The 12,708-nt window shown below is 41.7% G+C and overlaps 1 protein-coding gene and 1 long non-coding RNA gene across 6 annotated transcripts in view; both read left to right on the forward strand.

Annotated features, from left to right (window-relative positions):
• Positions 1 to 1,805: 1,805 nt before the first annotated feature.
• Positions 1,806 to 12,708, forward strand: part of srfbp1 (serum response factor binding protein 1) — a 269,448-nt gene continuing 258,545 nt past the window's right edge. For 3 of the 5 annotated variants that reach the window (XM_068029898.1, XM_068029899.1, XM_068029901.1), the window contains exon 1: positions 1,806 to 1,918. In XM_068029898.1, coding sequence (XP_067885999.1) covers positions 1,886 to 1,918 — 33 coding nt within the window. In that variant the 5' untranslated portion in view covers positions 1,806 to 1,885. The remainder of the gene's footprint in view (positions 1,919 to 12,708) is intronic. The other 2 variants (XM_068029900.1, XM_068029902.1) reach the window with 1 other exon arrangement.
• Positions 3,625 to 5,580, forward strand: LOC137369158 (uncharacterized). Its single transcript, XR_010974885.1, has 2 exons — positions 3,625 to 3,765; positions 5,223 to 5,580. It is a non-coding gene; the product is annotated as an uncharacterized lncRNA (long non-coding RNA).

Here is a 12,708-nt window from a genome sequence, read left to right on the forward strand (position 1 = left end):
TCTCCAGTCTCTCCACATAACTGAAGTAACTCATCTCTGGTACCATTCGAGTAAATCTACCTTGGACCCTTTCTAAGAGCCTGACATCCTTCCTACAGAATTAGACGCAGTACTCCTAATCAGTGATTTATAAAAAAATAGCATAACTTCTTTGCTTGTATAGTCCATTTATAAAACCAAGGATCTGATTTTTTTAAAGGTTTTCTCAGCTTGTCTTACCACCTTCAAAGATTTGTGTATGTACACCCTAGGCCTTTCTGTTCCAGCACCCTATTTAAAATTGTACCATTCAGTTGATATTGCCTCTCTTCATTCTTCCTAACAAATACATTACTTGTCATCCCATTTCAACAGTCTATGTCCTCCTATTACTGTCCTCGTCACTGTTTACTACATTTCCGAGTTTTGTGCAATCTGCAAACTTTGAAATTATGCCCCGTATACCTATGACCAGGTTATTAAAAGAGCAGTGGCCCTAATAATGACCTCTGGGGCACCCCACTGCATACTTCACGACAGTCTGAAAAACAACCTTCACCACTATTCTCTTATTTCTGTCCCTTAGCCAGTATTGCACCACGAGGATACAGAACCGCCTCTCTTTTTTTTATCCTATCCAATATCTTTACTCCTCCTTTACTGTGACTTGGCAGCATCTTCTTTAGTGAAGACAGATGAAAAGTAGTTATTTAGTACTTGCCATACCTTCTACCTCCACAAGAAGATCTGTCTTTTGGTCCCTATATTGGCCCTATTCTTTATTTGACTACCCTTTTTACAATTTTATGTTCATAAAAGTCATTTAGATTCCCTTTAATGTTGATATAAATCTATATCTATATATCCATTTTCATACATTCACTTTGCTCATTTCCTTTTTGAGTTCTCTGTACTTTCTGTATTCAGCGTGGTTCTTTACAGTGTTATGAGTCTTATATTTATCATAAACCTCCATTTTATGATTCATTTTAATCTCTATATCTTTACTCGTCCAGGGAACTCGAGCTTTGGTAGGCCTTTCCTTCCTTGTGGAGTCTAGTCTGTACCTGAACTATTTTCTCTTTCAAGGCCTCCCATTGTTCATTTACTGTTTTTCCTGCCAATCTTTGAATACAATCCACCTGAGCCAGATCCCTTTTAATTCACTGAAATTAGCCCTTATCCAGTTAAGTATTTTCACATTCGATTTTTCCTTGTCCTTTTCCATGACTACTGTAATCCTAATGATATTATGATCACTGCTTCTCAAATGCTGTCCCATTGAAACATGTTTAAAGCTCGAAAACGTTTTGGTAGTGTTGTGGTTATGGTACTGGACTCCCAATCGAGATGTAGTAATTTTAAATTCCATCCCAGTGCAGAATGGGCCGAATGGCCATTTTCTGTGCTGTCATTCTATAATTCTAAATCATTAAATTGAGCATAATAAGTCAGAAAATAAATGAGCATGAAAGCAGCTATTTTGCTGTAAAGCTGAACTAGCTGACTCACGTTCTTCAAGGAAAGGTATCTGCCATTCACCTGGTCCAACTACACACGACCACTTTCCCACACCTGGGAATTTATGTTTTGCAAGCTGGAGAAACAGTGAAGGGATGGGGGGGGGGGGGGAATTACAGCATGTACCCTTATCCCTGACGTTACTTCTAATTCAAGTGTTTAAAGATTAAAATATTTTAAAACCGTACGTTAATTGTGTTTCCCCCGTTAACGGTTCCCTCTCCCCTTATTGGAAAGTCGATTATTTTGACAGTGGAGGATACGCAAGAAAAGCGGATCTGACTGACCCTGCCGGGTTGCCGTCCGCCTGGTACCGGAACGCCAGCGTTTTCCGAGCGGCAGCGCGAGCTCCGGTTTCCGTTCCGAGCGGTAGCGCGGGGGCAGCATGGCAGCGGTGCCGGTGAATGTCAACAATGAGGTGAGTGAGAAAAGGCTCCGCGATACTATTGAATTAGCCCAGAGCCCTGACCTGTTTGTGGATATTATATATTCATCATGTTCGGCGGCGGGTGATTCGATTATTTCGAAGCCTTTTTTTCTGTTGCTTAGATTTAAGATTCGCCTTGGGACGTTTTACTATGTTAAAAGCATTGTATAAATACAAGGTGTTGGACCTTCTGGACCTGTTTTGCATTGCTGCTCGTACTCATTTTGCATCAGAAACACATGCGCCAGGGGTTCCTAAGGCCCATGAGAAAGTGTGGCTTCGTTATTTTCAAAGCAAGTCAGCATATTTATACCAATAAAAATAGAATGTGCTGGAAATACTCAATAGGGCAGGCAATATCTGTAGAGAGAGAAGCAGTTAATGTTTCAGGTTGGTGACCAGTACTTGAAAAATTGGGAGCTGTAACAGGTTTTAAGCCTTTTCTCTGCCTCTGTACTTGTCCAAAACCTGTTGCCTATCTAACTTTTTCCAGTTATGGTGTAGGATCACTGACGTGAAAAGTTATGTTTCTCTCTCCACTGATGCTGCCAGACCTGCTGACTATTTACAGCATTTTCTGTTTTTATTTCAGATTTCCAGAATCTGCAGTACTTTGTGCTTTTGTATTGCCAAGTTCAGCCAGTAGGAGAACCGCATGTTTACTTTGGTTGCTATTTTTATAATGTCCAAGTACCTAAAAACTCTGGTATAAACTGTAAACCTCCTGACTTGAGTTATATCCTATGGTTAAATAAATTATTTTCACTTCTCTGCTACCTTGTGTACTTAAGAACATAAATAGGAGCAGTTGTAGGCCATATGGCCTCTTGAGCTTGCTGTGCCATTCAATAAGATCATAGCTGAACTACATTATCTCCACTTTCCCACCCTATCCCTAACTGAGCCACAGCTCACAGGAAAAAAAAAACTATACATTTAAAGACTAACCACTGTGTCCTCTTTCACCCCCACCCCCATTAAAAATTATGTGAATGTAATTCTGTTGATAAGGGCTTGCATTGTTGCTCCTGTGCTCCAGCTGTTAATAAACATGCAAAAATATACCTGCATTGTGATAAATAACTAAATGGAAACATTGAATTGCATTTATATAGCATCTTTGGTGTTCTAAGGGTGCCCCAAAGCACTTCAAATTCTAGTCACTGTTGTAATGGAAGGAAAAGTGGTGTCAGCTGTGGCTCAGTTGGTATCACTCTTGCCTTTGAGTCAGGAAAGTTGTGGGTTCAAGTTCCACTCCAGGACTTGAGCACTGCAATCTCAACTGACACTCCAATACACTACTGATGGAGTGCTGTACTGGCAGAGGTGCAACTTTTTGGATGAGACATTAAACCAAAGCTCTATCTGCCCTCTCAGGTGGACATAAAAGATCCCATGGCATAATTTTGAAGAAGAGCAGGAGAGTTATCCCCAGTGTCCTGGCCAATATTTATCCCTCAATCAACATCACAAAAAACAGATTATCTGGTCATTGTCACATTGTTTGTGGAAGTTTGTTGAGCACGAATTGGCTGCCCCGCGTCCCATGTTACAACAGTGACTACACTTCAAAAGTACTTCATCGGTTGTAAAGCGCTTTGGGATGTTTGGTGGTAGTGAAAGGCGCGATATAAATGCAAGTCTTGTTTTTCAAATTTGTGCAAAGGTTCCACAAGCTACTAGATAAAAGACCAGAATAAAAGCAAAATACTGCAGATGCTGGAAATCTGAAATAAAAACAAGAAATGCTGGAACCACTCAGCAGGTCTGGCAGCATCTGTGAAAAGAGAAGCAGAGTTAACGTTTCGGGTCAGTGACCCTTCTTCGGAAAAGACCAGGTTTGCTTTTTTGGTGCTCAAGGGATATTGACCTGGATAGCAAGAGAGCACATCTGTTTTCTTACATAGTTGAATAGTGCCATGAGATTTCAGTACATCCATCTGAGAGGGCAGACAGGACCTCTGCTTAACGTCTCATCCAAAGGGCTTTGTCTTCAAAAGTACAGCACTCTCCGTATGCACAGAAGTGTCAGCCTAGATTGTGTTAATCTCTGGAATTTGGCTTGAATCCATGGTCTGCAGGTTCCATTCTTATACATACAGTTGTAGCCAGCAAATCACTTGCAATGGCTTCTTTTCCAACTCCTGCACCATTACTTCTTGAGTCTCCCATGGATCTATCCTTAGTCCACTCCTGTTTCTGACCTTGATGATGCCTCTCGGCAATATCATCTAAAAACACAGTGTCAGGTTCCACATGAACCTTGACAACATCCAGCTGTACCTCACCACCACCTCTCTTGACCTTGCACTGTCCCTGATTTGTCACAATGCTTGTCCAGTACATCAAAGAACAGAAATTTCCTCCAACTAAATATTCAGAGGACCATAAGCTGTTGTCTTTGTTCCCAAGTCACTGATTCCATCCCATTCCCTTCCAACTGCCTGATGCTGAACGAAGACCATTCACAACCTCGATGTTGTATTTGACTCTGAGATGAGTTTCCGACCACATATCTGCTCTATCGCCAAGACTTCCACCTTCATAACACTCTGCCCTGCCTCCGAACATCGGTTGAAACCCTCATCTGTCCTGGCTGGCCTCCCGTCTTCCAATCTACATCAACTTGAGTTCAGGCAAAACTGAATTATCTATATCCTAACTTGTACCAAGTCCCATTCATCTATTACCTGTGCTCGCTAACCTACATTGGCTCCTGACCCTGCAGTCCCTCAATTTTAAAATTTTCATCCTTATTTTCACATCCCTCCATGGTTTTGCCCCTCTCTACCTCTGTAACCTCCAGCCCTATATTGGTGCCGTGCCTTCACCTGTTTCGGCCCTAACCTCTGGAATTCCGCCCTCCAACCCCCACCCCCCCCCCCCCAACCCCACCAGTAAATTCTCTACAGTTTTCTACCTCTCTTTTTTCCTCAAAACTCACCTCTTTGACCAAGCTTTTGATCATCTGTTCTATCACCTATAAATATATTGAACTTGTTCACCTAAATAAATCACTTGTGAATTGAGCCTAGAAAAGCCCCTTGGATCTTGAGGCTTTCTGTTGTTTCACATTAGCTGAAGCTTTATCTCTTGGTGGACCTCTTGAGGTTTGCGACATTTCTTTTATGTTTTTACCACTTATAGAACTACAAAGTTGAAATAAAAAGCTAGAAGTAGTGGAAATCAGGAATAAAAACAAATAAATGACAGATTGTATGAAGTACACATGTTTGTCAGCATCTGTAAGGAGAAAAGACATTTTGAAATGTTAATCTGTCTCTTCTCTTTGCAGATGCTGAGGGACCTGTTCTGTATTTCAAGGCATTTTCTGCAAGAAGCTTTATTGCAAAGGAATTCACATTCTGGATAGGAAACAAATGGAAGACTTTGCACGTGACAATTAGTCAGATATTTCCTCAAAATATTTTTGATTGACATCTGTCACTCCATCCCAATAAGTTTCTGATCGTTCATCTTCTCCACCTCTTTGCATAGCAGCTTGATTAGTGCCATTTCTGGGTCACTGTAGAAAATGACTTTTGTATAAGATGGGAATTGTTACCCTGCAATCAGCTAGAAAAATCAGTCACCCAAATCAAGTCTCTGCTTTTGTGTTTTTATAAAAAAAAGAATAAAGGTTGCATAATGTCTGCCGCACTCCAGGCATGTAATTGTTACGACCAAAGCAGGAGTATTGCACTGTTAATCTAGTCCCACTACTCCACAGGTCACAGCATATCAAGAAAGTTTCCCACCTACCGAGGAATAGCCAAATTCGACACACTATTTGTCCCCCAGATGTTTCTTAGGAATAATATGATTGAGTTTATTATGTTCTGGTGGGATGTTTTCAGTCCGGTGAGGTGTCCCAGAGTCAAATAGTCAGATGCCACTCAAAGTCACTCCAGGCGAGGTTGGTGAACAGTCTGTGATGGGTAGGCGTTCAAGGCGATTTATCTGCAGCAGGCGTCACACAGGTCTTTCAGCAGGTCTGCTCAGGACTCTCAGCAGCAACACAGCAGTAAAAGCTTTCTGCAGGTTCCAGTGTTCCCCAAAACACAGGAGGCAACAGAAACCACACTGGATGCAGGAATTCTTGAGAGACAGGAGGTTATAGGAATCTTGTCACCTTTCAAATGCATGATTTCTTTTCAAGAGATGCCGGTTTCCTTTACAGAGAGAGGTCTTTTTCTCTAGTCTCCAGGCAGGTCACAGCCAAATTTCAAATGCCTGCTCCTTGTCAAACTCACTGGTCCTTTACAATCCATAAGTGAAACTGACTTCAACAGTCAAGTCACATGACAATCATAAATTTTGACCTGTCATTCCCCTGCTGAGTTGCCTGAAAACAGGTGTCTTGCAGTCTGTGTATTTCATTCAGTCCAAACCCAAGTTTCAGCAATCATGTCCCCAGAAAAATCCTTTCCTCAGTTTTTAAAAACACAGAATTCATAAGTTTTCAATACAAAAACAAAACTCTTGTAACATAATCTAGGTTGACACGAAGGGAGTGCTGCCCTATTGGATATTTTTGGTGTTATACCATCTGTCTGTTGCTTTCACCAAACTAGTTTTCTTTAGGGATTTTGTACTATTCACATTTTCTTTTTCCAGAATACATTTATGGCCCAAGGAAGAGATGCAGCCCTATGAAGGAATGATTCCATATGTACAGTGCAGGGTTTTCATTTGGCTTAATTAATGTACTCATCAATACATTCACTATACATGGGGAGAAAATTTCACTGAGACCACTTTTTAAAGTCACCTGCATAACATGGATATTTGTCTGTGATGCCCATAAATCACAGTCCTGGCCAAAAGCTGATACCATTTAATGCAATTATTCTCTTGACCTAGTCATCTTTGCATTCTGTTTTATTTACTTATTAAATACCACTTATTTAACAACAACTTGCATTTATATAGCATTTTATATAGTCAGAGAAGGAGATATTAGGTTTGGTGATCTCATCTTTGGTCAGAAGTGGGATTTAAGGTTTTGAGGAGAGGAGGAGCAAAGAGGTGGAGCGCTTTATGGAGCCGGCCAGGAGACCATTTGAATAGTTGAATATGTAGGTGGTAAAGGCATAACTGAGAGTTTCAGCAGCAGATGAGCTGAGGTAGAGGCGAAGGCAGGTGATGCTATGGAAGTAGGTAGTCATTGTGTTGGAGAGGATATGGGATCAGATACTGACTTTTCGGTCTAAGTAGGATGCTGAAATTATGAACTATTTGATTCAATTTGAGGTAGTAGCCAGGGGACTGAGGAAGGGGATGGGGTTAATAACAAGGCTATGGATTTTGTTACTGGGGCTGAAACTGTTGGCTTTGGTCTTCCTAGTTTTTATAAGGAGGAAATTGTGATTCATCTAAGACTGGATGTTCGATAAACAATCTTGACAATACAGTAGTAATGAAGGAGTTGAGTTGGGAGGTTGGAGCTGGTGTTGTCAGCATTCATGTCGAAGCTGGCGCCATGTTTTCAGATATTGATAAAGGGTCAATTTGTTAATGAGGAAAAGGAAGGGACCAAGGTTAGATCTTTGGTAACTCCAGAATTAATGGTTCGAGGCTGGGAAGAGAGACTGTTGCTGGAGATACTGTGACTACAGTTGGATAGGTATAAGTAGAACTAAGGAATGGCAGTACCATTTAGCTGGTTGACAGAGAAGAAATCTTGGAGGATGATGGCACAGTCAACTGTTTCAAAGGCTGTGGAGAGGTCGTTGAGGATGGATAATGCACCACGGTCACAGTAACAAAGGATGCACTTTGTGACCTTGATTAGGGCCATTTTAGTGCTGTAGCAGAGCAGAAACCTAACAGTTGAATCTCTATTTATTTGCAGGAAAGATGGGCTTGGATTTGGAAGGTGACCAATTGTTCAATGTCTTTGGGCAGTAGTTTGTAAAGATAGTGGTCAAGGCTGAATATTTAGAGGTGGGGGTGATGACTGTTTCGAAAGGAAGGAGAAAGAATTTACAATGCTAGCGAGCATAGCATCCCATTTCTAATGAAACATCAAGTGCCTTCCAGTTGACATAAAAAAATAATGCCCCTGCTTTAATATGACAATCACTCTTTGTCAGAATTAGTGAATAAAGCTCCTTGAGTGCTGTCAATCAGTGAGCCCATGCCAGATGACTTGCATGCAGTCTTTAACTCAGTTACGCCAATCATGCATGAGTTTCAGTTGGATACATGACCTTCTAGATAACTATTAGATTAGCAAGTAATCCATGTCAGAACATAGCAATAGTGAATTGGGGGAAGGATCTGAAGGTGCTTAAGCAAACATGATCCCATATCGTATGGAATTTGTACTTGTGTGACTGAATCAGAGAAACAATTGGGTGTTTGAGAATGGTGATATCAGTTACAAAAGTTTGTTAGAAACCTGATATTTTTAGATGGAAATGAAAATTGGGTGGTTCGTAGCCAGTATTACACCCAAGGGCAAGTTAAAAATCTATACCACTGACTCTAGTAACCTCTATGAATTATGACCAATCTGATCACTTTCCTTGGGTAACCACGAAGGGTAGCTTCAACTATAGTACATAAGATAATTGAAGAGTATTAGTTTAATTCATCACCTCCAATTGCTCCCTATTCCGTCCTCAGTATTAACTGAGCTTTAACCACGAGTACTAAATGCTAGTGTTTAGCTCAACAAGCTTTCTCAAGATACAAACCTAAGTTTAGAAGGATAAGCAACACGAATGTTACTTATTTTTTATTGTGACCGTGACTCCTTATCCCTTAGACAAAAGCAAAATACTACGGATGCTGGAAATCTGAAATAAAAACAGAAAATGCTGAAAATACTCAGCACATCGGGCAGCACCTGTGGAGAGAGAAACAGTCAACGTTTCAGATCGATGACCTTTCATCAGAACTGTTCTGATGAGTTTGATAGGTTAAACATATTCCATGCTACACCTCTGGTACTGCAATCTCGTGGTTCCATTCTCATATATTGCAATATATCCATTGTATCTCTTGCAGTGGTTTTCTGCATCTGTATGGTCACCTTTATTATGGCCAAGGTCTAGCCTTGGCTCCCTATTACTCAAGTCATGAATGGGCCCGAACTTCCTACAAATATAAGAAAAACCAAAGCCCATTCTCTTTGGCACTCGTCTCCCATTCGATCCACCTCACTCGAGTGAAACTATGTACAATCTGTGCGTTGAGTTGAGATTCAAACCTCTCGTCCAGTCCTTCACCAAGGCAGACTGTTTGCACCCCCAGAATATCACATGTCTCAATTCCCACCCTCCCCCCTACTGCAGATCAAAACACATCAACACTTATATCACCTCAGGGCTCAAATTTGTTAATGCATTCCTAAGTGACCACTTGTACTGCACCTTATACAAAATGTAACTTGTTTAGAACTCTACCACCTGTATACTATGCTACTGTCCAGTTAAGCTATCACCTTAATGCTTGCTGCCTTGCAGTAGCATCCATTTACCCGCACGTTCATTTCAGATGTTCATCATTTGCAAATTCCCTCGACGGCCTTACTTCATCATCTCTCAGCAAATTACCCAGCCATGTGTCCCAGTCTGGGTTACCTTTCATTTCTTCCAACAACAATTTGCATTTATATTGTGTCTTTAATGTAGTAAAGCATCACCAGACTATGGGAGCATTATCGAACAAGGTTTGACACCGAGCCACATAAGATGAGCGATGACCAAAAGCCTCTTAAGCAGCATCTTGAAGGAGGTAGAGAGGTTTAGGGAGAGAATCCCACAGCTTAGGGCCTAGGTTATGAAGGCATAGCTTTGAATGGTGGAGTCATTAAAATCCAGGATGAGTAAGAGGCCAGAATTGGAGGAGTGCAGAGATTGTAGATGGTTATTGGGCTGGAGGAGTTTATAGAAATGGGGAGGGATGAGGTCATTGAGGGATTTGTAAACAAGCTGACCAACCTTATTCACCACACTTTTTACATTTACATACATGTGTTCCAAACCTGTCTTTGCATTCCTTGTAGACCTTTTTAGTCTGCTCTTGTCTACTATGGTACTACTTACTTCTCTATTACTATCCAGTGCACTCACTTTATGCATGTTATTCCTCTTTTCTACTTGCTGGTGCCCATCCCCTTGCCAATTTAGTTTAAACCCTCCCTAGCCACACTAGTGATTCTCAAGGACATTGGTCCTACTCCTATTGAGGTGCAATACATCCCTTTTGGATAGGTGCCTCCTGCCCCAGAACTGGCCCCAATGTTCGAAAAATCTGAAGCCCTCGCTCCTGCACCATGCTTCAAGCCTCCCTATCTTCTATTTCTACTCTCACTAGCGCATGGCACTGGGGGTAATTCGGAGATTACTAACTTCAAGGTCCTTTTTAAATTCCTGCCTAGCTCCTGAAAATCTGACTCTAGGACCTCAATACTTGATCTCTCTGCGTCATTGGTACCGATGTGTACCACAACTTCTGGCTCACGCCCTTCCCCCTGCAGGTTATTCTGCACCCTGGAACCAGGGAGGTAACACACCATGCGGGATTCATGATGACAGCTACAGAAATGCCTATCTGTTCCCCTAACGATGGAATCTGCTAGAACAACTGCGTTTCTACTCTTTGCTGTTCCATCCTGTGCAGTCCCTTGCCCATTGGTACCGTAGTCTGAGCTGCACTCCTTTTAAGGTGTCGTTACTCCCTGCAGTCTCCAGTACTGAGTACTGGTTTGAGAGTGTCACCATACCTGAAGACTCCTGTAATAAAAGCAAAATACTGCAGATGCTGGAAATCTGAAATAAAAACAAGAAATGCTGGAACCACTCAGCAGGTCTGGCAGCATCTGTGGAAAGAGAAGCAGAGTTAACGTTTCGGGTCAGTGACCCTTCTTCGGAACTGACGAATATTAAAAATGTCACGGGTTATAAGCAAGTGAGGTGGGGGTGGGGCAAGAGATAATCAAAGGAGAAGGTGTAGATTGGACAAGGCCACATAGCTGACCAAAAAGTCATGGAGCAAAGGCAAACAATATGTTAATGGTGTGTTGAAAGACAAAGCATTAATACAGAAAAGGTGTTAACGGACTGAATATTGAACAGCAGCAAGTGCAAACATGAAAAAAAAACAGTGGGTCAGCAAACTGAACAAACTAAGATGAAATGAAATAAATGCAAAAAAAGGTTGTAAAAAATGTAAAAAAGAAAAAAACAACTAAAAATGAAAGTGAAATGGGGGGCTGTCATGCTCTGAAATTATTGAACTCAATGTTCAGTCCGGCAGGCTGTAGTGTGCCTAATCGGTCGATGAGATGCTGTTCCTCGAGCTTGCGTTGATGTTCACTGGAACACTGCAGCAATCCCAGGACAGAGATGTGAGCATGAGAGCAGGGGGGAGTGTTGAAATGGCAAGCAACCGGAAGCTCAGGGTCCTGCTTGCGGACTGAGCGGAGGTGTTCTGCAAAGCAGTCAACCAGTCTGCGCTTGGTCCTTCCAATGTAGAGGAGACCACATTGTCAGCAGCGAATACAGTATACTACATTAAAAGAAGTACAAGTAAATTGCTGCTTCACCTGAAAGGAGTGTTTGGGGCCTGGGATAGTGAGGAGAGAGGAGGTAAATGGGCAGGTATTACACCTCCTGCGATTGCAGGGGAAGGTGCCATGGGACGGGGACGAGGTGGTGGGGGTAATGGAGGATTGAAGACTCCTGCACTTCCTGCCTCTTCCTACTCTACTGGTCATGAATACCGCAGCTGAAAATCCTTTCAGCAGTAGATTCTGAAAGGAATCGTGCAGTGATCAATAAACTGCTGCATAAAATTTAATCTGATCAATCAGACTGCAAGTTGACGCCCTGAAAAAGGAGGTTTATGCAAAGAAGTCACTTTAGATGGTTGGAGGGTATAGTTCCTATCCGTTAGTCTATGGGAAAAATCCCAAATTGCCTTCTGTGCTATGTGATAGTCCTCCTGCTTTAGAAGGTACTACAATTAGTTCAATTTTTTCTGCACATTTGATTACTTTACATGAAGGGAGATCTCGAGGAAAATTTGGAGAGCACTGAGGCATCACATGAGACCATCAGAGACAGGTTAATTCAGGAGTTGTGGTGTATTCTAAACGAGAGGATCAGAGGGAATGGAAAGGCCCAGATAGGTTAATGGATTGCAATGGTAAGACGGTACTTATCAAACATGGCAATCAAACTGTTAAATTTCATTTGTTGTGATTAATTTTAATTAATTACAAAATCTCGGACTCTGAGCAGCTGATAGACATAAATGAGACATCGTGTACCTCAAAAGCTCATGTGTTTTGTGATGAAGGTCCTGAGAAACAATGCGGTAGATCATGGTCTGGGTGGTGGTAATGTGTGTGATCATGACACACTAACAAAGCCATCACATCCTAAAGTCAATTGTGCAGATTGGGTACTTGTAACACAGATTCTAGAAGGGTCTAGTGAATGGAGGGATGCAATAATTATGGGACATGCAGGAAAAGCTACTGGCAAATTTAAATATTGGTTAAATGTTCAAGATGATGGCCAAGAAACAAGGTCCATAGACTGGCAGAATGGGATGAAAGAGTGGAGTGTAAGAAAGCCCAATGCAAGTACTGATAGTGAATCCAGAAGTTACTCTTGTGTCAGAAAACGATCATGTACCACAGAAAGAGCCTCCTATAGTGCAAGATGGCAATCTCGCTCTAATAGTTCCGACAGACACAAAAATGCAAGTAGAAACCGTAGCTTAAATGAATTAGACAATGAAATGAAGGCCACAGAACAGTCTTG

Source organism: Heterodontus francisci, chromosome 4 (assembly GCF_036365525.1).
Source record: "Heterodontus francisci isolate sHetFra1 chromosome 4, sHetFra1.hap1, whole genome shotgun sequence".
Lineage (NCBI taxonomy): Eukaryota > Metazoa > Chordata > Chondrichthyes > Heterodontiformes > Heterodontidae > Heterodontus > Heterodontus francisci.